This window comes from Centruroides sculpturatus, unplaced genomic scaffold, assembly GCF_000671375.1.
Source record: "Centruroides sculpturatus isolate CEXI.00-Female unplaced genomic scaffold, Cexi_2.0 scaffold1328, whole genome shotgun sequence".
NCBI lineage: Eukaryota > Metazoa > Arthropoda > Arachnida > Scorpiones > Buthidae > Centruroides > Centruroides sculpturatus.
The window spans coordinates 179,987-207,642 of record NW_019385516.1 but is presented as its reverse complement, the minus strand read 5'-3'; the positions used below and the strand labels follow the sequence as shown (position 1 = coordinate 207,642).

At 27.5% G+C, this 27,656-nt stretch overlaps 1 protein-coding gene across 1 annotated transcript in view; it reads right to left on the bottom strand.

Annotated features, from left to right (window-relative positions):
- The window catches only part of LOC111639717, a 134,567-nt gene that overhangs the window by 21,116 nt on the left and 85,795 nt on the right, over positions 1-27,656 (bottom strand). Inside the window, exon 12 of the mRNA XM_023385655.1 lies at positions 11,868-12,223. Within this exon, the coding sequence (XP_023241423.1) occupies positions 11,868-12,223 (356 nt within the window). The remainder of the gene's footprint in view (positions 1-11,867; positions 12,224-27,656) is intronic.

The following is a 27,656-nucleotide window of genomic DNA, read 5'->3' as shown; positions in this document are numbered from 1 at the left end:
AAAAATATCTCATCTTAATGATAGCAATTATTTTAAAAATATAAAAATTTTTATATTAAATATCTTTGACAATTAATTTTAAATATATAACATGAATGAAACCAGTATTTTATTTTTAAATGCCATTACAGTATTTTTTTTTTAAATATTACAATAATTTAATTAAAGTTTCATTGGAAACCTTTTAAAATTCTTATATCAAAATCTTATTTTCATGTTTGCTGGAGAAAATTGTATATCATAAGATTTGTATCATTATTAAAAAATGTTTATAAATGATAACATTAATATTTTAACATTTATTTGATTTTATTTAAATTATTAAATAAATCTGTTTAAATTATAATGCATAATAATCATAATTTAAATAAATCTGTTTAAATTATAATGCATAATAATCATAATTTTCACATCATTTCTTAAAGTTTTACATTGTTGTAATTTGTATTTTCTCTATACTTATATCATAGAAATAAATTACTTAATCCAAATCATTGCTGGCCACATGGCTGAAACAGAAAGATGTTAAGGAGCTAGCCCTATCACTCTGGACAGGTTGAATCAAATCATGATCAAATCTGGACAGGTTGAAAAACCCCAACAATTTTTGAGGATGGTCTGTCCCTATGTCAGATCCCATCCCTCACCACCTGGCCATGCCTGCAATGGGGGGGAACACCATCTTAGTGCCCACAGTGTAGAGGAAATAAAAAAAAATCCAGCAACAGATTGCTTAACTTTCTCAGCAACATTTAAAACTGCATGTGTGGTACTAGCTGTTACATTTTATTATTAAAAACTTTTTATATTTTTAATTATTATAAAATGGCAAAAAGCTTAATTTTGAGAGTAGGGATGGGTTTTATAAAAAAAATTATAAATGCTAATAATGAGTAAAATCATCATTAAGTCTGACCCTACTCAAGATATGACATGACTCCCCTTTCTTCCCACTCTGTTGATCTTTAACCACCAAAATTTAATAGAATCAATTCCCTAATATACAAACCTCCCTGCAAAATTTCAGAAATCTTCAACAAAAACTACAGGAGTTATTAAGCTTCAATGAGGGTGAACAAAATCGTGCCCCCACAAACAAACAAACAAAAACAAACATCCATATATACAAAAAAAAATCCCTGAGTTTTTTTGCATTTTTTGATGTATCAAGGTCCTCAGTCCAAAAATGTAAAAATCTTGGGGGCCATTTTTTGACTGATCGTCATACTTTTTATGTTATATATAACAGAAACGGGAAAGTAAAAATCCAAAACCATTAAGAAAATTACAAAGTAATTAATGAAATATTACTTGCACAAAGATTGTATACTGTGTAACTTAGTAAAAGTTTCCTAATTTACTTTGCTAAAATATAAATATATGCTTTAGTAATTCTGAATAATTCATCAATAAGGAAATATTTGATGACATTGAAATTTGAAATTAAAAATGAAATAATAATTCTGATAGTATAATAAGGAAATTTCACTGAAAAATATATTTAAATAAAAATGCATCATATCATGCACAATCAGCAACAAGTACTTTTCTATAAAGTTTTTTCAAATCTAAAACAACAATTTTATTTTATTTTAAGAATATTAAAGTGCAAGTAACTATGATTTAAAATTTAAAGAAATATTAATTACTACATAAAGATGAGAGCTATTCTAAAGAAAAATATTTAACAATGGAAATAAATAAATTTCCATTCATACTGTATCTTTATAAATCGCTAAATAAAAATAGTTATTTCTGAGAATTGTTAAAAAGTTAAACATACCAGTAATTGAATCCAATATGGCATTATTAATTTTTCTGATAGCAAATATCTTATTTTCATGGAAAATGTTTACAAAATATATTGGTATGTGATACAAATTCACTATATATTCAACTACTCATATTTTTCATCTCATTGAGAAAATGAATAAATAATGAATGAATCATACAATTAATATATGGTTTTTCGTATGATGGAAAAAACTGGGAATTTCAGCAGAGTCAGAATTGTTTGTGATGATAACTTTATGTGAGCAAATCAAATTCAGGATAACTAATATTAAAAAAAACTTCAAAATGTTCAGAGGTTTTCTTTATTTATCAATTTATTCATTACTTTAATATAATATATTAAAGTAATGAATAAATATTTTAATATATTAATTATAATTTAAAGTAATTCCAGTTCAAATGTNTTTCACTTTTAAGGAATAGTAAACAAAAATTTTAAAGAAATTTTATATATATATACAGTATTCCTACAACAGGATTTGAGAAATAAGGAAATTCCCTGTATGACATAGCTTTACTCTAACACTGTTTGAGAATTGGAAACTTCCCATACAAAACTTCATAATTTTTAAGTACAAACACTGTCATTTGATATTTTTTATTCAAAGTGAGCATGCGTGTTATCTCATATTTACCATGGATTTTAGAATATTGAAATTTTCAATATTGTTTCATGCCTTTTGCCCAGTTTTCTTTAGTGAGAACTGATTTTATAATTTTTCTTCTTCCTTATTCTAGCTTCCTACTTTAGCTTTCCTATAAACCAGGTATTGTTGTTGATGATAGTGCTCTAAATCTGTATTTTTTTAACCATCAGTCCATAGACCAATGCTGATCTGCAGAAAAATATTTAACTGTACTGAAGCTGGTTTAGTTGATTACAAATAACATTTAAATAGTTATAGAATTATTGTACAGTACGTAACAAAGTGTGTAAGTAAGCATAACTCATTGTTTCTTATAATTACTTGATCCACATAAAATTATCCATAATTTTACTAGCCTATAACCCAAAAGACAGTCACTGTGTTTTGTCTTCATAAATTAAATTACAGGTTACTACATAAAAAGATTAAACCTTAAAGATCTCTTAGGCAAATACAAGAAAATGAAAATATCAGATTTTTATTAAAAAAAAAAAAGCAGAGAAAAATCAATATTGTGCTGATATTTCAGCTTAAGATTAATAGAAAAGCTAAGATAATGAAAATATTTTGCCAAAAAGAAAACATCCTCATTTAAGTGTTTAGCAGTGAAAAAATAATAATATTAATGTGCAATATTTTTGATTGTGACTGTTAGTTAATTATTGATTGCTTTAATGAGCATTCTTCTCTTAATTATGAGAAAGATTAGTATACTTTTTCCAACTTTTGGAACCTAACATTTTGTTTTGTGCTAGTTTTTTGTTTCATATAGCACAGATTTGCATAACATGGTATTTTTTAGTTGAACCTAACTTAACTACCATGTTATATGAGGTTAGAAGAAATGATATGAAAAATGTTAACATTCATTTAAAAGTCAATATTATAAAATCTCCCAATATAAGTTTGTTAGAGATGAAATTCATATTTTTAATTTGGAAGTATAATTTTCTGAAATTAAAATTATTTTTCAAAATATTTATTTATTTTAATGAAAAGAGGACAAATATATAATACAATATTTTAAAAAGATGAAATCTTTCAATATTTTGCTGTACATCTATAAAATTTTTGACTTTCAAAAACTAAGAATCAAAAATTTATAGAGTTTATGCAAAAATTCTGGAGTTAGACTCATTTTATTAATCGTTTCAATGATAAATAAAAAGAATTTAAATAAAATTAAACTCATTCTAACATAAAAGAATTCTTGGAAGATCAAAACCATTCTAATTTTTCACCATTTTAATTTCAAAGATTTTATTGAGCATGGATGTAGAACAAAAATTTATATTGTGTAATTATATTGTACAGAAAATTGTAATTATTGACTTAATATAACAAAGTATCACAAAAATGTTTGGAATTTTTGTTCAAGATACTTTAATAATTAAGAAATAACATTGTAGACACTTTCATGCACTGCTTAATTTATTAATTTGTATAATTTATCTTTCTCCTAGTCCCACCTATGTTTCTATTGATTTAACATAATACATATTTTCATAATTCATCTGTGCTAGATAATTCATCATCTTTTATAAGTTTTTATATATTTTATTACAATAATTATCATTTTAACAAATAGCATTCTTTACCTTAAAATATCCTAAAATAACACAAACGTCTTCTAACTGTAACAATGTGTTGAGTAATAACTGTCCACAAAAAACCTTTATCAGTATTGTGTTCGTTACGACCTCCACCGAGGTCTTCGGTCGTAACGAACACAATACTGATAAAGGTTTTTTGTGGACAGTTATCCTAAAATATTAGTGAAACTGCAATAAAACTGTTGTAAGATCATTTTAAAGTGAATTCAACATAAAATGCTTTAATGGAGCACAAAATTTAAAATTAATTTTGATAATGATGAGTGTAGCTCCAAAGCACTTGCAAGTAGTATTTTAGCTGTAATTTTAGTTTTGTGCTCCATTAAAGTATTTTGATTTTATTTCATTAAGTAGTTTGTAGTACATATTTTTCCTACTTAAAAATGGTTATAAACTTGTATAATAACTTAGTAAATAAAGAATCAAAGAGAGTAACACATATATAAAAATTTAGAAAGAAGTTGAAAAAAAATTAGAAAATTCAATTCAAAAAATTAAAATAGAATTAAATGTTTATACATGTAAATCTATCATTCGCAGCTATGTAAAAAAATACACAATGAATAATTTTCAAAAAATTTACGTAAGTTCGTCATTTGTGATAAAAAGAAAAATCAAATATGACTTGAAAAATAATGGACATAGAGGAATGAATGGCATGAGTACATTTTAGCCATAGAAAACACATCTAACCTTAATAGTCTAGATAGTTGGAATACTATTGGCATGATGGATGAGACAACTATAGAATTGAAAAGATGTATTTTTCCAATGTTAATATGAAGACAAATCATTAATGATATAACCTTTTGGTTCATTGTTATCACTAATCTTGTCTCTATCAATAAAAATTCAAATTCAAAAGAATGTGCAGTCTTTTGGAAAAAAATCTTTCAATCTTTTTAGTTCAATAATTGATAAGAAAAATTCTTTCTTCCAACAGAATCTTACTCCCTGCCATACCTTTACATTTGCTGCAGAACATTCTGGATGGGATATTTAATAACCTGATCTCACTCTCCTAGAAAATATGTGGATGTTATTAGAGAACTATACAAACAAATTTTTGATAATAGTCTACATCAGGGATTGTCAACCTTTTCTAAAATTAAATTAAATCTACTGACCTCTTTTATTACTGATATAAATTGAAATAAAAATTAATGTTTTAGTATTAAAGAAATCAAAATTTAAACTTGCATGTTTTACTTCACTAAAGTGTAAAGTTATATAAATTAGTATTATATATTATTATTTTTATTATATTTTTAAGGTATAATAGAAAAAAACTAATATATTAGTCCACTTTCCCAAACAACCCCTAGTAATGTATTGACTCCAGATAGATGAATTTACCCCTTAGAGATTGTTACTAGGGTTTCTCATTTCCCGGTATTTTGCTTTTCCCGGGATCCCGGGATAAAAGTGAACTGTTTCCCGGGATCCCGGGAAATCCCGGGATAGAATTAATTATTTTTAAGGTATACAAAATATCTTGAAATCAAATGATATAATTATTTTCCATTTTTTAAAGTAATTTTAAAGTTCTGTAACCTCCAAAATCATATTAATAATGCTGTGTTAGGTCTATAGGCCTATAATAAAAATTACCTTTAAATAACGTAGAAATTTTCACAAATAGAAAAAAATTAATTAAAGTTTGCTGGAAACTGCATACAACAACAACAAAAAAAATGTTTTGAATTGAGTTAAAAATTAAAAAAATGAACTTCTAATTTAGAAGGTAATTTTCGTTTTTTAAATAAAATATAATACAAAATATTGCAAACTTTTATAAGATTTTAAAAAGCAAAGATGGTCAATACTCCGATAACTCACTCTAATTCTTATTTTAGTAATGAAAAGTCTTGCCACCGAGAATGCCCTTTCCGATTCAATTGATGTGATTGGAATAGTGTTTAATGCATTTAAGAGAAGACAGATATTATGTGTTTTTTCACCTGTAGCCTGGAAGCTTTCGAGTTCGTTTTCGAGATTGTAGTACTTCTTTCGCTCTCTAGTATTCTTGATTTGTCTACCTTGGCTGCTTTAATAGCGGCATCAAGCTTAGAGCTCGATAATTCGGCAATTCATTTGGCTTTAATAATCAGGTTTATGAAGAAAAACTTCATACTTGCAGACTTTGTACTCGTTTGTATCCTTGCCCAATTTGCACAATCTGGCGTCAGGCATTTATTGAAGCTACTGGGCATGGTTAAAACTCAAGACAGCGTAAGCACAATTATTCCAGATATTACAGGTTCCGACAAGTAAAGAATTTTTATAGTCATGCCACAAATAAGCTATATATTGATTATTGACCATTTGTGACATGCTATAACGAGCAAAAATTTAAAAAAACTAATAGGTAGGTTTAAAATTAATAAATACAAATGTATTCTGGCAGTGAATGAGTTAATTATGCTTTCTATTTGCAAAACTCCTCAACCTTAACACAAAATAAGAAAAAAAGTGAATTTTTAAGAAATTTGCGGGATTTCCCGGGATATTTCCCGGGTTAAAAAAACAACCGGGATCCCGGAATCCCGTTTCAGAAACCCTAATTGTTACCATCATATTGGGAGCCCTGTTCTGCATAATTAAAGTATTAATTAATTTGTTAGTATTAATTAAGAATATAATTTTCAATCTGTTATAAAATATATTTGAAGGAAAGAATTTATTACTTCATAAGTTAAATTTACAGTTTCTGTTTCTAATATAAGTTCATTTATGTGAATTTTAACTTCTTATTTAATAATAATAATAATAATTCATTCATAGTTGGAAAATATAATTTTTTGATAGATATTGATTGATTCAATTTCATGCCAGATAAAATTAATACACTTAAATTATCATAATCTGTTAATTTACATCAGTATTTAGTTTGTAGTGATAGTTGAAAAGGCAGTATCTAAATTTGTATTACTACTGAATTTAGTAAGACGTTATTTCTCAATGAGCAAAACGGTATAATAGCTAAAATATAGATCCAAGTTATAGATAAGTTATATACCTGTGATCAAAAAGTATCAGGAATGGTTCAATAAAACATGAGACTTGAATTTATTCATCAAAATTTATTTCATCCTCTTCAAAATAATCCCCTCTGATTACAATGCACTTATGCCAACATTTTTTCTAATCCTTGAAATATGCTTTAAAGTTGATCCCTTCAGGATCTGCAGTGAATTTTGTTTTATGGTATTGATCGACTGAAAATGGTGACCATGATGTGGAAATTTTAGTCAAGAAACTAGGAAAAAGTCACATGGCATCATATCAAGTGAATACAGAGCTTGTGGAGATAGTGTACCAGAGCATGGTTCATCTCAATGACTTCTCTACCTTCCTTGAACATCTTGTACCACTTGAAAACATCAAGAGATTATGACCTAGCCTGTTTATGATTTAAATGGATAGGATGAACAATCTACACTACAATAGCTTTCAATTAGAAAGGAGACTGAATGGATCTCAAATCTATACAGATCACAACAGGCAGAAACTATCCAATACTGAAAATCAATCCCAGTTCATTTGCTCAATATCTAACATCATGCCACTGTGGGAGATTCTGAGAGATGTAACTTACATTAAATTACTTATTTTTCTTTATTTTAAAATGCTTGTATCTTGTATTCAAAAAAGTTGAAAGATTATTATATGCTGGTTTAAGGATTTTTTTATTGCCAACATTCAATTTGTCATTTACTACATCTAACAATGACAAATCTTTCAGCAATAACATTTTATTCAGAAAATAAAAGTTTTCCATTCTTTAACTCATGTAATGAAAAATTACTATAACAATACTTTATTGAATTAGTACTTAATTTTAATATGCATGTTTTACTGAACTATATTTTTTTTTACTTTTAAATGTTCAACAGTGTTCACAGATTTCAAACATGAACACTGAAAATCTTTAATCATGGACAGAAACTGGAAAATGATAAATGTTAAAGTTTAAAATTAAAGCTTGGTATAGCATTGATACAGTAACTTTATTTGAAAAAATTTCTGACTGATTTTTATGCTATTTCTGAATTTCACAAATACAGTAGTTCTGGTAATTTAATATGGAAGAAATAGATTTAACAAATTTAGAAAATTTTCAGATGATTTCTTTAAACTTAGGAAGTAAGAGGTTATAATATTTATAATAATGTTAAGAATTGAATATATAGTAATAAACAAAAGCTCTTAATTTTATTTTTTGGAAGAATTTAAAACTGCTATAATTACAAGTTTTCATCTCTCATTTGAATTCTAAGAACAAAATATAACAACAACTATAATTTTAATCATTTTATAACTGCTTATATAAGTATAAGAAATTAAGTTTCAAGTTTAAGAATATTCAATCAGAATTTAATTTTGAAACATTAAAACTACTTCAAATGCATTTTATAGTGTTTAAAAATAATTTTATTAAAATTATTTTAAGCATTTTAAAATATGGTAATATCAGACAATAAGAGGAAAAAACCGTTCTAGATTTTACTGAGGAGATACTATATGCTACTGAGTTAATAAATATAACTGGATTTTCTATATCATCTGTACCAAAAAATTTTATTTGTTTTTTTAATGGCTTTCAAAGAAATACAATGATATCAATATTCAATAATTTGCTTTAGACAATTTCAGTGAAATTACCAAACATACATTTACCTATTTTGCATTTTTTTGTACATATTTTTAATTTTATTTCTATTTTTATCATTGTTGGTATTTATTCTACATTTTTCATTATCTGTTTAGTTCATTTATGCATTTTTAGATATTTTTAGGTGTTCATATTCGTTTGTGTGTTTTTTTTTGGGATTTCAGTCATTGCATATTTATTCATTAGGTATTATTCAGAAATCTGGCATTCTCATTTCAAATTTTTTGTTCTGGGATCATGTTTAAATTACAGTATATTCATCAGAAATACATTCATGTTTTGTACATTTTGAATAAAAACCATTATTCAATCTTGAAGAAAGTTGATAAAAATTGACCAAAATCATTAAAAAATTAAAAATATTACTGCATTTTTGTGGTGTGGTTATCAGTGAAATATTTAAAATAACAATAAATAAAATAAAATATATCAATTCTCAAACAAAATAATAATATACAATAATATACAAAAAATACACATACACAGACTAAAATAATTATAATTTAGTAAAGCTACAAGAATATAAACTGAACATTCATCAAAAGACTAGACAATGAAATTAAAAATTCTCTAAAACAATTTTTAATAATTTTATTTTTCATTTCATCAAAAGTTACTCATAAGTATAATAAATATAACTTTTGCTATGAAGGCAAACACAAAAAAAACAAAATCAAATAGTATTGTATAATAATGATCTTAAGAATTGTTATTTGATTCCTAATTGACTAAGTAAGAATCAAATAACTAGTGCCAGAAAACAAAACAAGATACTTTATCAATGACAATTAATCATTATAATGAACTGTACTTTGCTCTCATAAAGTATATTTATAACTTACAATGGAACAAAAATAAACACAGATGATAAATATAAATTCAGACAGTGGGAAATTTTGTGAAGTAAAAAGTCTGGATTAAATTTTATTACTTACTTTTTAACAGAATAAATATAATATTATTTAATAGAAGTCTATTAAATTTTTATAGGAAGTTTGGCCTAAATTTTTCTGGAATATCTGGCATGACCAAAGCCACAATGGGCTTGAAAAAAATTTTTTAAAAGTTTTTATAGACCCTTCTTAGTACCAGCAGTGCAAAAAGAGTTAAAAGAAAAAACAGTAAAAATAAAGCATTGACAAGGCAAGTGTTAATATAGAGTTCTCACAGAAAGATATTGAAAAAAATGAATAAAATATTCTTATAATACTGAAAATATTTAGATTATAGCATATAATTCAGCATGTATATGAAATAGTAATAACTTAAAAATTAATAAAATAACTTTGCAAACTATACAAAATCAATAATTTATAAACTTCTGTAATTATATATATATGTTGCACTCAAAACCCGTTTTTAGTTATAACGCGTTTTAACAAGTTGAAACTAGTTTATACTGGATGTCTTTGTTAAAACTCGTTTTGTCTAGTTAAAACTAGTTTTGTCTAGTTTTATACTAGTTTATACTGGATGTCTTTGTTAAAACTCGTTTTGTCTAGTTAAAACTAGTTTTGTCTAGTTTTAACTAGACAAAACGAGTTTTAACAAAGACATTCAGTATAAACTAGTTTCAACTTGTTAAAACGCGTTATAACTAAAAACGGGTTTTGACTGCAACATATATATATAATTACAGAAGTTTATAAATTATTGATTTTGTATAGTTTGCAAAGTTATTTCATTAATTTTTAAGTTATTACTATTTCATATACATGCTGAATTATATGCTATAATCTAAATATTTTCAGTATTATAAGAATATTTTATTCATTTTTTTCAATATCTTTCTGTGAGAACTCTATATTAACACTTGCCTTGTCAATGCTTTATTTTTACTGTTTTTTCTTTTAACTCTTTTTGCACTGCTGGTACTAAGAAGGGTCTATAAAAACTTTTAAAAAATTTTTTTCAAGCCCATTGTGGCTTTGGTCATGCCAGATATTCCAGAAAAATTTAGGCCAAACTTCCTATAAAAATTTAATAGACTTCTATTAAATAATATTATATTTATTCTGTTAAAAAGTAAGTAATAAAATTTAATCCAGACTTTTTACTTCACAAAATTTCCCACTGTCTGAATTTATATTTATCATCTGTGTTTATTTTTGTTCCATTGTAAGTTATAAATATACTTTATGAGAGCAAAGTACAGTTCATTATAATGATTAATTGTCATTGATAAAGTATCTTGTTTTGTTTTCTGGCACTAGTTATTTGATTCTTACTTAGTCAATTAGGAATCAAATAACAATTCTTAAGATCATTATTATACAATACTATTTGATTTTGTTTTTTTTGTGTTTGCCTTCATAGCAAAAGTTATATTTATTATACTTATGAGTAACTTTTGATGAAATGAAAAATAAAATTATTAAAAATTGTTTTAGAGAATTTTTAATTTCATTGTCTAGTCTTTTGATGAATGTTCAGTTTATATTCTTGTAGCTTTACTAAATTATAATTATTTTAGNAGATATAAAACAAAACCTGCCAATTCAATAAATGGAAAAAAAATATTATATGGAATTCAACGAAAATGAAAATTTGCTTGATAATTCAACTACGCTTGTTGGAGAGAACAATAAAAACACTACACTCAACAAGCCACCAATAAAACTCAACTGCCTAACCTATAACCAAAGTCTCCTTTTAATTTGTTTTTTAAAAAAAGCGCTTGATAAACTTGCCCCGAGCTCCCCTATTATTTTAAAATATTTCACTTACACAAAAATATTCTAGACTCTCTAACGATGTATCAATAACAACCTTGTTACTGTACAGTACTTTACCGCATATAAGGCGCACCCCTTTCAGCACAGAATATTCCGGAAAAGAGTATTTAATGTATTTACCTATAGCTTATTGAAGGCCGTTTCGGGAATTCGTTAGCCTACTGAAGATCGAAACATCACATATAAGACGCCAGCAATTTTTTTAGCCTTTTTCTGGATCAAAGTTGCCTTTTATATGCCATAAAAAACGGTAATTACTTCTACCGTTCAAAAAAATCATTTAATTTTATCGACATAAACGTTTACCAATTCTTAAATTATAAGCAAATTACGCGAAAAAATAATAGAAAAAAAATAATACGATAATAATAACAATAAAAGAAGGAAACGGAAAAATACTCACCGTTATGTTTTTTAATCTTCCGACGATATTTCCCTTACACCTGCGACCCATGATTGGCGAAGAAGCGTAGTCGCATTCGGCGTGTTTGCTCTCTTCTCTGATAGTGGGCCCGCAACAGGCCGTAGTAGGTAAGGCCCCACTGGTCTGATTTGTGATAGTAGTTGCAGCCACGCCCTCTCCTTCTCCCGCAGCACACGACCGGGCAAGAATGGCGCTAGTGAACTCTTCTGGTGTATAAGGACGTAAATCGGCTCTGACTTCGGTGGGTTTCGATTCGACGATATCTTCCACTTCCCAATCTAAATCGTCCGGAGGTTCGTAATATATGTGATTACCAACACACGTAGTCGTCATCTCTGCAACAATATTCGAGAGAATGAAAGAATTAAATTATTCGCAACTCGTTTTTGCCGAAAATAGAATCTCATTAACGCGTCTTTGAGTATTATGATCGATTTTTGTTTGTCGGCCATTTCTTGTTACTGCCGACTCTATTAAATTAATCAGCTGACAGCCTCACGTGACTCGTTGTTGGTCCACTTCGTTATTAATGCTATTCACCTCGGTATTCTTGTCCGGAGTAATAAAGTATCCCAAACTATCATTTGTCTCTATCAGCAGTATGTAGGCTACGAACCGGTGGAATAATAAACGCGTACACATCTTTAAGATTTTTTTACGACCGACAATTTAAACTGTCGTCTGTGGTAATATAGACGTAGTTACTAATTCTGAAATATATGTAAATCCATTTGAATATTCATTTCGAAAACCAAAACACCAACTTTATAACAGAGACACGTCTGAATATCGAAGGTTTTGTTTTGTTTATAGGAGCAACATATAATACTTTAAATTTATACTTTTTCAAATAAATGTATGTACAAAAGTACAATTTTAAGTATAAGTTACGTTATTTATTCGTTATTTTAAAGATTTACTTCCCGTTTCCGTTATCATTTAGACGGGAAAAAAATGGCCGCGAGTCTGTTGCTGAAGAGAAATTTGTTTATTCTACATAAAACTTTATTATCTATTCTGAAGGTTTTCTAAATGCAAGCAATGGTTGATTTATTATTTTTTATATGGAAAAAATTTCTGTAAAATATAAAAATGGAGTTATGAGACAATTACGATTGTTTAACATCAGATAAAAAGATTATTAAGTAATCCATCATCATCAGCAGCAATTTTAAAACAGGCAAAAATAAAAATTGCAGTTTACTAAAGCTGACAAGCATTACTAATCCTTACTAAATTTCAAGATAAACGTATAGAAATGTCGTAATTATTATTATTTTTTCCTAAAACAATGATGAAACAGACCTATAAAATCGTTTTATAAATATCAAAAGTACTATTGATAGAAACCTTTTAAAATGTAATACTAAACAAAATGAAATCCAAATAACCAGAGCTTGAAAGAAGTAAGAAAGGGGCTTGGACAATCAAACGTGGGACCTTACCCCTCTCCCGAAAACCACAAAAATACGTAAATATAACCGATAAAAACAGCTTTTGAATCATATAGAATCTTTTTTATATATATGTAAAAGACTAAATTTTACGTGCTTCTATGTGATGGAGGCCTTAATATTTCTTCTACCTGAGCCTATCAAAGATTAAAAACAAAAAATGGCAAAAATAGCTACGTTCTTCGAAAATAATTATCCTCAAATTTTTATTGGAAAGAGAAGGCAACATTGTTTCTATATAAACACCCTTTTATAAACATTATTTAAATTAAGTATCGAGCCAGTTATTTAAATTTTTTTTCTTAAATTAATTTACCAGAATTAAGTAGTTTATAAATTAACTCTGAAAGGAGAATAATGAGAGACTTTTAACTGAAACTACAATGTTTCTTCTAAAAATCTTTTTTTTCCCCTCCTTTAAGAATTCCAATTAAAAATAAAACAATAATACAATTTCTAAGGACAGTAGAAAGTAAAGTTTTATTGGGCTGCAATTTGTAAAAATTGTAGACCTATAAATTCCCACCGAGGTCCGTCTATTTGTTCTTCCTTAATCGCGAGAACGCAGTTAGATAGATGAAAGCCGAAACTAGATATGAAAAGCTTAGGGATAGGAGGAATCGATTAACTATATACGAACTTCCAATACAAACCGGAAGTCACATATTTCACGTTAAAAATTTTCCCCTGAAAGGTATTAGATGACCGGAACGACTCTATTGCTAACAGGAAAAGTATGATGTACTGGGACAAAACACTACTAATTTGAGGTGGAGAGCATATAATTTAAATTAAATAAATTTAAAATATGATTAAAAATTGCCGCCCGGCATTGTGGCAGTGTCACAATCGCAGTGTGCTCGCTTGTAAATTAACTTAATCCAAGAAAACTTTTTCAGGTGAATAATTTCGAATATCAATAAACAAGCTCCAAATACTCATAAGGGTCTACTAAAACCTATTTTTGAGTTTTTATAAAGTTAAATATGGATTTTATGAAGAAATCTCAATTTATGCTAAACATAATGCTGGATATTTCTACCATTCTTGAGTTTTAGAATTTTAAAAAATAAATAAATATTTTAGCAATTTGAGTCAGTAATATCTTAAAATGAGAAAAATTATCAATATTATAAAATGAGAAATGTGTATTTTACGACCTGCAAAGTTCCATTATGTTGAATTTTTTAGGGAGATTTATACAGTATTTACATCGATGTACAGGTATTGACCTTGATCGATATTATTGGAATCGCCATATTAAAACCTGCAGAAATCCGAATGTATAACCTATTAAATTATTTATGTGGCGCAGAATATAAATACGATAATAATAAAAAAAAAAGACAATGACTATTTCTTCCGTCGACTAACATCTATATTTAACGAAGAAGAGCGAAATTTTTCGATTTTCAATATGCACTTGGCTCTTAAAATATGGCTCTCGGCACTATTAAAATATGTAGCGAAGAGTACAAAGCGCTACAACTCCTCAAAAAATAATAATTTTAATTAAAAAAATTAAATTCCTTTAACTTAAATATAATGTTTATATAAATTTTTTGTTGTTATCAATAAAGTGTAAGAATATATGTGGCCACCGTAATTAAATTTTATTTGTTAGCGCCTATCAAACTTAATTGCTGTCTGCGCTACTGTATTAATAATTAAACTGTTTATTACAGAAACTTGCGAACCTGAAACGTATTCCGTATTTTAAATCTTGTTTCTTAATGTACTCGTATATTTATTCCGATGTTTAAGAAATAATTATTATTATAGTTTATGCTGCAGTAAGCTATATTACGATGCTTCTAGATGTAACGTCAGAAAAGAATTTTATTATTTTAGAGGTAACACGTACAGTGCAGTACTTCGAGGTATCGTACAAGTCGAATGTTGATGCACGAATAGGTATGTTAAATTGCAAGGTCAAACGTGCAGTGACGTAAGGAATTGCTTAAACATAATTTGATATGAATTTAATCGAAATTGAAAGTACTATAATTTCTATATTTTAATAAACTACTTGTAATCACAAATACAATAATTAGGCACAAATATTTATTGTTAAACCTAATTAAATGAAAACGTTAACAAAAATTTTTTTTAAAGTAATAATTTACAATGCCGACGAAATAAATAAAATTATTAAAGTTACTCGTTAGACTATTAGAGTAATTGTTTGTCAATGTTTGAATAACCTGTTTAAATCATTGTTATTCGTTCATATCTAGAAGAACGAAAACATAATGCCATGAATGAGACTTGGTAACAGAGTAAACACGTGGCAATCGACATAATTCAGAAAGGACCTTGAAACATATGGGAGGACATCTATTGCTTCCCGGATAGCCTCAATAAATTAATTTTTTTTTTTAAATTTGTGTGTAAGTAAATTACAGAAATAAAATAGTCAATGAATGCTACAGTAAATTGAACAGAATGCATTGATGTGTACACTTAAAAATATCAGTTAGTTCATCACATTATAACTCCTATTCAGCTTTACAACTGACTTTTATATGATTGACATTGTATTTCACTTGAGACATCTTATAAATCAGAAAGCATTAATAAATTAATTTATTAATGCTTTCTAAAATCTTATAAATTAGAAATAAAATATTAATGCCTTATAAATATTTTATAAGTTATCAAATTATATTTATTTTAATCATTCGTAGAATATAATTTTTGTTTGATTTAAATTTACTTATGAAAATTAAAAATTAAGACTGGAAACATCCAGATGATAATACAGGTATAATAAATTAATTTGAAAATCTAATGTACAGAAAATAAAAAGTAAATAGGCTAACATAAGAAAATAAATTTAACTCTATAAAACATTTCTTTTGCTACCTACTGTTATTAAATAAAATATCAATTTTGTTTTGCACTAATTTTAATTTGGATATACAGTTTTGTATCTAGCAAATAACAAAATTAATTAATGTAATTAATTAAATATTTAACGAAAGTAATTTTTAAAAAACGTTATTTTAGTTCGTGTACATGAAATAAAATTCAATTATATAATATACCTGTGATATAAATAATCACTAATTAATTACAGAAACAAGGTCTAAGCTTTAGTTTAGACCTTGTTTTTAACTTCTATCTTACACTAAACCAGGGCCTCTCAGAGTTCGAGAGAGGCTCGGGCCATTTACCTTTATGAGGCTCATCATATTAAGAAAACCAAAACAGCATTAAAAATTATTTTTTTTAAATAATAAAATTTGATTTTTAAAAAAAACGAGTATTTTTTCCCTTTAATACGCGAGAAATGTACCGGAACGAATAATTCGTTAAATGTTTTTGAGGTCCATATCTCGGGGCTAAATGGCTCTTGATATAAAGCCTAGTTTAAGCATTATAACCTTTGACATTAACAATAGTTAACAGTAGCTAACTATCTGCCCAATGGTAAGGATGGATGGCATAGAATGGTTATCTAAATTTTGGTTTAGGCTACACCATATTGAATTATTTCGAGAATCTAAGGTATGCGTGGAAAGAAGCTATCGTGAGGAATTCGTAAAACTTAATATTGTCAATATTTAATCTACAAAAAATGAAGTTTTGCGAAGAAATGTCTTACAAGACCATTGAAAAATTTTACAAACGAAAGTCTGAACAGCCGTACTTAAATGGTTTTGTACTTGTAATTTAAAAGTAAACAATTCACCAGTTAAACAGGTTTGTCTTATATGATAGAAACTTATGGATAACTTAATTAAAGCATTCTTTCACTCGAAATGCATAATTAAAACAAATGGCAGTAAAATGAACTAAAAGAATTATGACGTGTTATCAGATGCCAATTAAAGTATTTTATAACCAGATCTGCAACATATTTCTTCACACGATTGACAGTCGAGAAAGAATAACTTCTTTTGTTTCTGTAGGTTCTCGTTATATCATCTATTTTACGATCCGAGGTTAAAAGTCCATCGCTGGAGCGTGTCAATAGTCAAACAGTCGAACCATTACGATGCCAACAGGATACATCTCAAACTTGTCTCAAAATTCGTTACTTTTCTTACATTTTAATGGAAAAAATGCTAATGAAAATAAATAAAATATAATTATTAAAGAATATGTAACTATTTTGAATATGACAACAACGGAATATTTATATTAAAGGGTACAGTACATAAGAGTGGTCGAGAAGTCGGTAATCGTTATGCATCGTTCGTAGGCCAACCATAGATAGTGGAGTAACGTGAGAAATGACGCCACGTCATTCTTTATCCGGTCTATCCGCCAGATTAATATCAAAATCGGAAATTATGCAAAGTCATCTAGTGGAAACGACAATCACGCTACTAAGATGTAAAGAAGGGAGCATTATTAATGACTGTTATTCGCTGGAGGTTATTTTCTTTGTTATAGTGTTATCTATAACACTTATCTACAAATCTTTTGTTATCTTCATGCATAATGGTAGGAAATATTATGTAAAATTTTGTAAGCTATCTTAAATGTATTTCTAGAAATGATGATTGATACAGGAAAAGATAGTGTTATAGAAGCTTCATGGAGTCCAGGCAAATTTAAATTAGAGGGCTTCACGTACAGTGTTGACTTCGAACATTTTTCTTTCAGTGGGTTTTTTGAGGGAAAAATTTTTTTATAAAAGATCGGTTTGGGGCCCCCTTTTGGTGGGGGCCCCAGGCAATCGCCCATTCTGCCCACAGGATAACGTGCCACCATCTGTAAAAGTTGCTATAAAGTTCCGCTTAAAGTAATTGAGCTTCTTCAGTTAACAACGTTGTTTTGAATTGTTAACTAGAAAACTCCTAGTTAATTTAAGAGAAAGTTCCTTCACTTCTTTTTATTACAAATTTCTACAATTCAACGTTACTGGTAACTTTTACTAATTATACATATTTTTATAAATTCTAAGATTGTATGCTAATTTTGTAATTATATATTCTTACAATTAATTAGCTAAACATAAATAATCCTATCTAAATTGAACTTCCTGTTAAAATATAATTAAGCCACGTAAACGAATATTTAGACGTTATTAACACCGAGAAATTGCGTTTTTAAAAATCGTTCTCAAATTTTGAATTACATAAATTGTATCCAATTTCGATAGTAACAATTTTTGTTGTGCGAGGCGTTACGTCTCTATCGTGGTCTTTCGAGGCCCCTTTTATATAAGTTTATGTGACTTAAAACTGTATCACACGATACTTGATATCGAGGATCCTAACTGCAAGCCTTACTAAATTCCAAGTACCGGTCAAAGATGGATTATCAACAGTAGCCTATATTTGTGTGTCTGAGGCTTTAAAACGCAAAGCCCTAAGCTAAAGCCTAGATCACTTGTGTTTAAAACCGCAACGGGACTTTGATTGATGTTTTTAACAATTTTTGTTCCAAATTTATAATTTATAAACTATTCTACTGAGCTATAACCGTTTTAAACAAACACACACTTCCTAATAAATCCTTAACACATATATTTAAGAAAAATATTAATATTGATGGTAACTATAAACAGGAAGAATCTAATATATCAAGTAATTATTCACAGATTTCATTAATTTTTTTAATGCAAACATCAGATCACTATCTGTATCCGGAAAAGTATTTCCTTTCCAAATCGCTAGAGTATAAAATCTGTTACTAGAAGAGGATTGATTGAATAATCTGATTGCAAAAGAGAAGCTCTATCCCCGTTAAGTCGCCTTTAGACACGGAATATGACACTAACTGGCCCTTGGGAGTCATCATATACTGAAATCGAAAACCAGGAGATGATATTTACGTTACAATTTCAGACTCGTTAATACTCTAAAAATTCATCTGGAAGATAAAAGACAAGTATTCTTTAGACATATCTCGTTTCCGATCGATACTGGACAGTTAAAAAGATTAACGGAATCATCATTTTCACCCTCTATTTAGATATTATTTCATTCATGAAAAGAATTAATAAAAAGAGTCAAAAGAAAATAGATAAACTATTAATTTATTAAAATATTTTCTTTTTTCCAGTCTTCTTATACAAATATAACGCTACAAGAAGATACGTTAACATCATTCCTTCTGATCTTTCGACCATTCTCTATCTTCACTCCAATTTATACAATTTTCATCATATATATTTATATCCATTATAAATATATGATATATATGTTAACTTCATTAAACATAACACCATATTATTGTATATAGATATATATTAGTTTATACTATATAGTATATAGTATATACTGTACAGTATAAACTAATATATACAATAATGTAGTGTTATGTATAATGAAGTTAGTAGCCTGACATTTCAACTGTACACATTCATTGTCCTTCTGCTCAAAGAAACGCCAAATTTGCCAAGTTTTATTGTTCATAATGTCAGATACGTTGCAAGCTACGATATAAGAGCAATGATCTGGTAATCAGCTACGGTACTGGCATGTCGCACGTGACCTGACTGCAACAACACTGCTCAATTTTCATTTGGCTTAAGAGTTCTTCCCATATTTTCTAATGTTTACTACAAACATTCTTCCGCATTTTCGAGTAGACCTATCATTAAACTTTGTCAATGTCAATGATCCGCTAGGATATAAAAGAGTTATTCTATTTCCAAGAAGTAGAGAAGGAAGAATAAATAAATGACGCTAAATAATGAAAACGATCTTTTACTGAGCATTTCTGTATATTTTCTTGCTTTATTCGAATATTTTTAATGAATTAAATGGTTTGTAAATCGTCCTAATTTTTATTATAGGCCTAAACGCTAATTTAATAAATTCTGGTTTATTAAATTAAGTGCTATTTGCCATAAGGAAAACTAATTAAATTTTAACCTTCCATTAAAGGAAATAAAGTTTATTTTTTTATTTCTTTTAACGAAACCATTAAAATAATCAGCGAATCGTGCCTGAAGATTCATTCGGCAACTTTAAACCGAGTTAGACTATATTCTGCCGGATGAATACAAATACAGTACATTCAAAACAGCTGAACGGTCGCTTACTGAAACGTAAAAAATGACAGTTGTTTAGAAGTGCCCATCATTGGAGGTTCTACTATATCATATTAAATTATTCTCACAAAAATATAATTCTTCCTCTTAAAATCATCTATTCTACATGAGAAGAGCAATAGACTAACTTTTCGATATAAAGTAATGCACTACATTAGGCCTGTATGTCTAGGATACAGAAAAATCATCAAACTTTCAGTAAAATGAATCATTTATCTCGTTTTTTGTTCGCAGTTATTTAAAATAATAACTAATCTCTTGGCTTATTCAAAAATATTAAAATTGAAGTAAAATTTCCTATTAAAAGAACATTTTTAATCCTACAATTTTCGAAAGATGTTATCAATTGCTCGCATTTAATATTAATACAGATCGAGATGTTCAATTCGATAAAACAGCACTTCTAATATTTTATTAACATTAAATAAAGAAAAATAGGAAGAAGCTGCATGAAATAAGAACTGGAATTTTTTTTAATCGTATCTTCTTCAAATATAACTTCCACAATTCATAACTGCTTCAAGGAGACATTAAAATGAAAGTTAATACGATATTTAGAATGGCAAATCTATAAAAAATAAATGGATATTAATATTTTTTAATGCTAAGATACGAATAAAAAGATGCTGTTAAAATTTTAACTGCACTCAATAATTAATGTAAGTACTGTAAGATAGTACTAATCTACAATACTGTAAATTATTTATCTAAGTAGACCATGGAGTGGATTGGATCGTGTGTGATTTATTTTCATAAGAGCCTCCTGGGTCAAATTGTGCCAAGTTACTAGTACACTACTGGGTCGAAATAAAGCTCTATATAAAGGATTAAATGGATAAATAATCCAGGTTTGATGGTGGTCTTTGTGTTCTGGTTGGTTCTTTGCAACATGTTATTAATTGTTCCCGTCACTTTAATTAATAGTAGCTTATTTCCAGTACTTACACAGAATTAAAATTTTCTATATTTGGTATTTAACCAGGTAAAGTAATGCCTATCCATCTACAATACTTATAGCACTGTAAATACTATAAATCACTTACCTAGATAGTAATGTAGATAGGCAAAATTGTGCCTATCTGCAGTACTACCAAGATAAGAAATCCTACATAGATAAGTATTACCTAGATAAATAAGATAGATACTGTATTTAAATTTCAAATAAAAAATTGAGAAAATTCAATGCTAATTTTATAAATTTTTACTTTTGTAACTTTTATAAATCTTCAAACAAATAATATCAAAATAAATATTATAAAAATTTGGGAATTTTAAATCAGTTGTCAGTAAATACTAAATATATTGTAATACTGTATTTTATGTATCGTAATTATAATACACAGATATACGTAGATTTTATGTAATTATTTTAATTTTGTTTATAATTTAATAAAATATATTTTAAAAGTCTACACTTAAAAAAAATATTTCTGTCAAAGAATAAAAATTATAATTATTTAAAAGCTTTTATAACATTGCACTCAACGAAGCGACGAGGTTATAAATATTGATTTAGTAATTTTATTTTAGTTAAAATCTAGCTCTTACGCCCACGCTTTCGCTCTAGAATATCAAATAAATAATATCGAAAACGAAAACTGCGATATAATTTAAGCAAGAATTACTGTCAGAGTAATCGAATAACCGCATAATTATTTCCGGTATTAAGCATTTAAATGATTACTTCAATATTTTACTGCGGTGTAAACAATGGGCGGAGAAAGAGGATGATATCAATGACCGTTTTTGCGCACAGATAAACCATTTGACAGCCTCTAATCTGTTAGTAAACGACTGTGTAACTCATTAACTGACGTTAAGGAATAATAACTTGTTTCGTAACAGAATAATATAACGTTTAACTTAATCTTATCGAATTGTCAAGGTTAACCTCATACAATTTCTTTTAATTTGAGGTTACATTTACACGAATGTCAATACGAATTAACATATTCTAGTCTCGTTTTTAAACTAAATAATAATTTGATCTGTTTATATAAACAGATCAAATTATTATTTCCATGTATAGATCATTTACACTCCTCTCCTTTCTTTCCAAGTAATTTCCGTTTGTTTGAAAAACTTTCAAGCAATTTCAAAAAAATTCAGCCAAAAAAAAAACATTCATTTATGGTCATAAAGATTTGTTTTTTAAGTAATTAAAATATTTACGAAGCATAACATTACTTGTTTGCGACGTAAAAACTATTATCCAAAATTAGAGAATGGCGCAATCGACTGTTCCTTTAATCAAATTAACTTATACACATGTATCCCCATTTGTTATTAAAAAAAATGTTTCTACTGCGTATGGGCGCCTAACACTAATAATTTATTAAAAAGAATCGGTCAGATGGTAGGAAATGTAAAATTACATCCTCAACATAATGGAAGGAGAGTAAATGTTTTGCAATCGCCGCTTCATTTATGCAATCAAACCTCTACGCAACGGCCATTGACGGAAACATAAAAAAAATGAGTGTTGTTCGGAGATAATTTTGTTTTAGAAAAATACTTTCCTAAAAAAATTGACCGTGTTTAGAGGTGGCTGTTACTGGAGGTTGTATTGTGTATATATAAACTTACATAGATATAGTCGAATCCAAACTCCAAACAACGGCCATTTTTAATGTTTCCGTCAGTGGTCGTTGTTCAGAAGTTTGACTGTATATGCACACATTTACGAGGAAATGTATATTTTATAATTATATATAAAATTATAAAATATACAGTATATAAAATTGCATTTAACATATATGTAATAAATGTAATTTTATTTGTCGAGGACATCTCAACTAGTTTTGTGTTAAAATAATAGAATTTCAAAATATAAATTCAATCTCCGTTTTGTAATGAGATTTAATATTTTTAACAGTCGTTACGACTGTTAAAGATGATCATAATTAAAGCATTTAGAATTACGTTTATTGCAGAAATCCGGAGTTTAATTATCGAAAGTTATTGTTTCGAATACAAATGCATTGAAATCTGTATCCTCTATATTTAGGAATTCATTAACAATTGTATATTTCAGATGTAGAGATTCATTGTCCTCGATCAGAATGGCAAATCGATTGCTAGAATAGTCTACATAACCGAATTGATTTTTTCCGAATTTAATGGTATAATCACTTTAAAAAAATATTTTAATCCGGAACTGACGTGCAAATTTATTAAAATTAAAGTATATAAAAGTTTCAGCAAGATATATTTAAGAATGAAAAGTCATTTAATAGAAAATAAATCCTTCGACCTAGATCTGAAATAGTAAAACCATTATAATCATAAATCACTGGTATTAATACACTCGCACATTGAAAGTCATTCCGTAATTACTAGGTTCAAAGTTCAACCAAGTTAACGTAATATCCCGATTCTCTTAGCTGAAATTAAGCCAAATCAAAGCATTAATTTTCTCGTAGAACATTTTATTAATGTATATTTAGAGTTTAATATTTAACTTTAGTATTCCAATATCGCTCGTACTTAATATAGATTATAAATAAGCTCATATATGCTAATAAATTTAGATAAACGTCAAACAAACTATTTTGAAGACTATTTAATAAGACATTCGCATCGATATAAAATAAATCAAACAGAAAATGAATAAATACATATTTATTATCATTCTATAAATCCATCTTTCAATCCGAGATCCAAGACACTATACGACTTGCGTCGAGATTTTTAGCGATAATCTATTATTGAATTTTATTTATTTTCAAAAATTACTTTTAAAAAATGATTCCTGAAATTTCCGATAAAATCATTGAAGTCAAGCTTGAAATGCTTATGGAGACATGGTGGATATCGAAATGAATTAATAATTTACACTTTCAACGACCTTCAAATGGATTTGTTTAATCGTCAATCAGAACTCCCTTATCCGGCCAAAAAATAAGAATTTTCAGATGATTTTAAACATTATTATCGAGCAAATATTTCTGAAACGCTTCGTATTACATTCGATTGGATTTGTTTTGGTAAGGCATCACTATACAATGGACTAATTCCAGTTTTCCCGTTATAGATGGGGGCTGACTTGTAATGGATGAGGGATATAGAATGACACATTGATCCAAGCTATATGTGAGAAATTATCAGGATCAGAATTTCGGAGATCTTTTTAAGTGTTTATTTATGAAAACGATTTTCCCGATATAAATTAATTAGATCTAAAAACCTTGTGAAAAATCAATTTGAGAATTCTTCTCTTGAATTATACATAAGGTCATCATTACCAGATTTTCGTTGTCAAGTTTACAAGTTACTGTACGAATTTTTATTTCGGAAAATAATATCATTCACTGTATTATAAGTTTGTTTCGAATATAATTAGTTCTACATTTATAATGCAAATTGTGTTAGAACATGATTTAGAGCAGTGTTCCGCAACCGGTGTGCCATCACAAGGTGTAAGGTGTGACGTGAACTTTTACATATTCTATTAATTTCAAGCTTTATTTATATATTTTCATCACAGTTGCTGTGCTTCTTATGCTTGTAATTCAAGTGTTATCTCATAAGTACTGCGCACTTATGAGATAAGATGATGTTCGTTTATTCTTTATTACAAGCCACGCATTTTTATGTATTTTAAGAAATTAAATGTAAAATAAATTTGCTCACGGATGTTGATGTCTGTTTAATAATAATAATAGGTTAGTGGGATTACGTAATTCTATTAATAGTATCATATCATACGCTTTTGAGGAGAATAACATTTTGGTGTGTCGTGTTGAGACATGTCGAATCGTGTGCCGCGAATAGAAAAAGCTTGCGGAACACTGATTTAGAGTTTAAATTATATTTGGTGTCTCAGTACATTAGCTGTACAAAACTCGTTGGTCTGTACTGTAAAAGACCTGAATTTATTTATATACAAATCAAACTTCGATTTAGCGCCACCATTTGTTCGACTCCGAAACTGACACTAAATCCAATGTGGTATTAAACTGAAACAGCTGAAACAATAAGAATTATATACAGTAAGTTTGATAATTTGAAAGTCAAATAATGTGATGGTAACAGCGTCATTTGCAATTGTAGATTTAGTAATTCACAGATATCGAAAAGCTATCTATTTATGGAGAGGATCCATTCACGAATATTAGTTGACACAATATCGAGGTTTGACATTATGTATAAGCACAAATTATATTTTTAAAGTGTCTGATATATCTTAAACTCTATTAGATCTTCGAAAGCTATTATACTTCGAAAATGAAACAAGTTTATAAATCACGTTTGATTTTTTAGTGTTTCAGACTATTTTCATTGGGAAATTCAAAATAAAATCAAGTGACGTAGCGGTATCTGATTCACCTTAAATTTTACTAAGAAACTGATATATTAATCACAGTTTAAACTTCGAATTGTAAACAAGAACAGGTTATCCGAATCCAGTTTAAAAATGTCGTATTTTGATTTTGCTAAAAGCAGTTAAACAGGAAATTTGAAATATTTTTTTCCAATTATAACTTTCTAACTGGACTTCGATCGTGAATATGTAAATCGTTAAGCTAGTTCTGACTCTTTTGAAGACTTAATCGATTCTTAAGTGTTTTTTAAGACATTTTTTGATCAATAATCAAGTAGTAATTTACAAGTATTTAAAGAAATTAATTTGTTTTAGAAGTATGCAACATTTGTCTTTATTTAAATTTCTATAGAGCGCGGTATAGTGAATCGCGCTTTGTTGCTTCGGTTCGGTTTTTTTTAACAGTAAAAGGCTATTGTACTTAAAAATTTTACTTCTTTTTATCAGATAATAAGACATTTTTAAGTCAAAAATAATTAATGGATATATATTCGATTTACAGAGATACAACAGAGAAAAATAAATTTGAAATTGGTACAAAAATTTATATATTACTAACTGCGTGTGCCCGGCGTTGCTCCGGCATTTGAGGGAGTGGGAAGATTGAAGAGGTTGGGTTGAGAGAGGGTGATAAAAACAATGTTTTAGTAACATGTACGGTACATTTATTGACCTTGAGTATTTACAATAATAAAGTTACAAAACACAAAAAATTGCACGGATTTAAGAGAGGTGGGCTTTAGGTTTGGAGACGAGGTTTCACAGTATTTTTTCTACGGAGTCGAAGAATATTCGTGCCAAACTTGGTGCAGATATGTTGAACGATATAGAATCCTTTACTTTACATACATACATATTTTGATTTATATATATAACTTATAGATCGTCTTTAATATCTTATTTTATTTTATTTCTATCAATTTTAATTTTAATATTTATTAGTAATGATTCCATTTGTTAACATAAAAACAATAAAAATATTTATAAAAGTTTGAAAATATTCTTCATAAAACTAAAAAAAAATTAAACAATTCTTAAAAACTGTAACTTTTAATTATGTCGTTTTTTCATCATATTTTAAGGATAGTAAATGAATAAATAAAAACCATGTTAATGTATCTATCATATTTTCAGTTCATAACTTAAAAAAAATTTTTTTTATTTTGGGGAAAGTTAGATAGGAAAAAATTAACTTATATATTAAAATATTTTATTCCTAATAATAGATATCGCTTGAATTTATTAACTTACAAGGAAAAGAATTATGAAGGAAACTTTCATCACATTTGCTTTTGAATCTGATAATTAGAAGTATGAAAGCTGCTTACTGTTATTTACTGTTTCTAACTTACTACGAAATTATTTTTGTAATCGAAATAGAATTTAGTTTTAAAATAATTAACAAAAAATTTGTGGAGTTATACTTGAATAATAAAATATAAATATATACAATCAATAAGACAATCATCGACGAATAATTCTGATTAGGCCTATACTATAAAGTATTTTTCCTTAATTAATACGCTTATATTACACACGCAATTCATATAATAAATAAATAAATCGCAATGATTATATTTAAATAAAAATAAATATACAAATTGAACTTTTCGAATTGCTTTCGTTCACCGGAACAACTTAACGTTTTTTAGATCGTGTTACACAAATTTAAAAAATTACAATATAAAATATTTTGTAATATGTTACGTTACTATAAAGATAATAAATCTTTACTATTCAATTGCATAATTTTTTTAATTTAATGCTCTAACATACTATAAAATTAAATTATAATTTGCATTTAAAGTATGTCTGCTTATTTTGAAGCTTACATTTTTATTATTATATTCCACAATATAAAATTCTTTTCCATATTACAAGTTTAAAAGTTTTCAATGTATATTGAAGATCTATCACAAATAATCCAACAATATTGAGTACTTCTAAGTGGCAAGCAGCTAACTAAGCAAACCACTTTG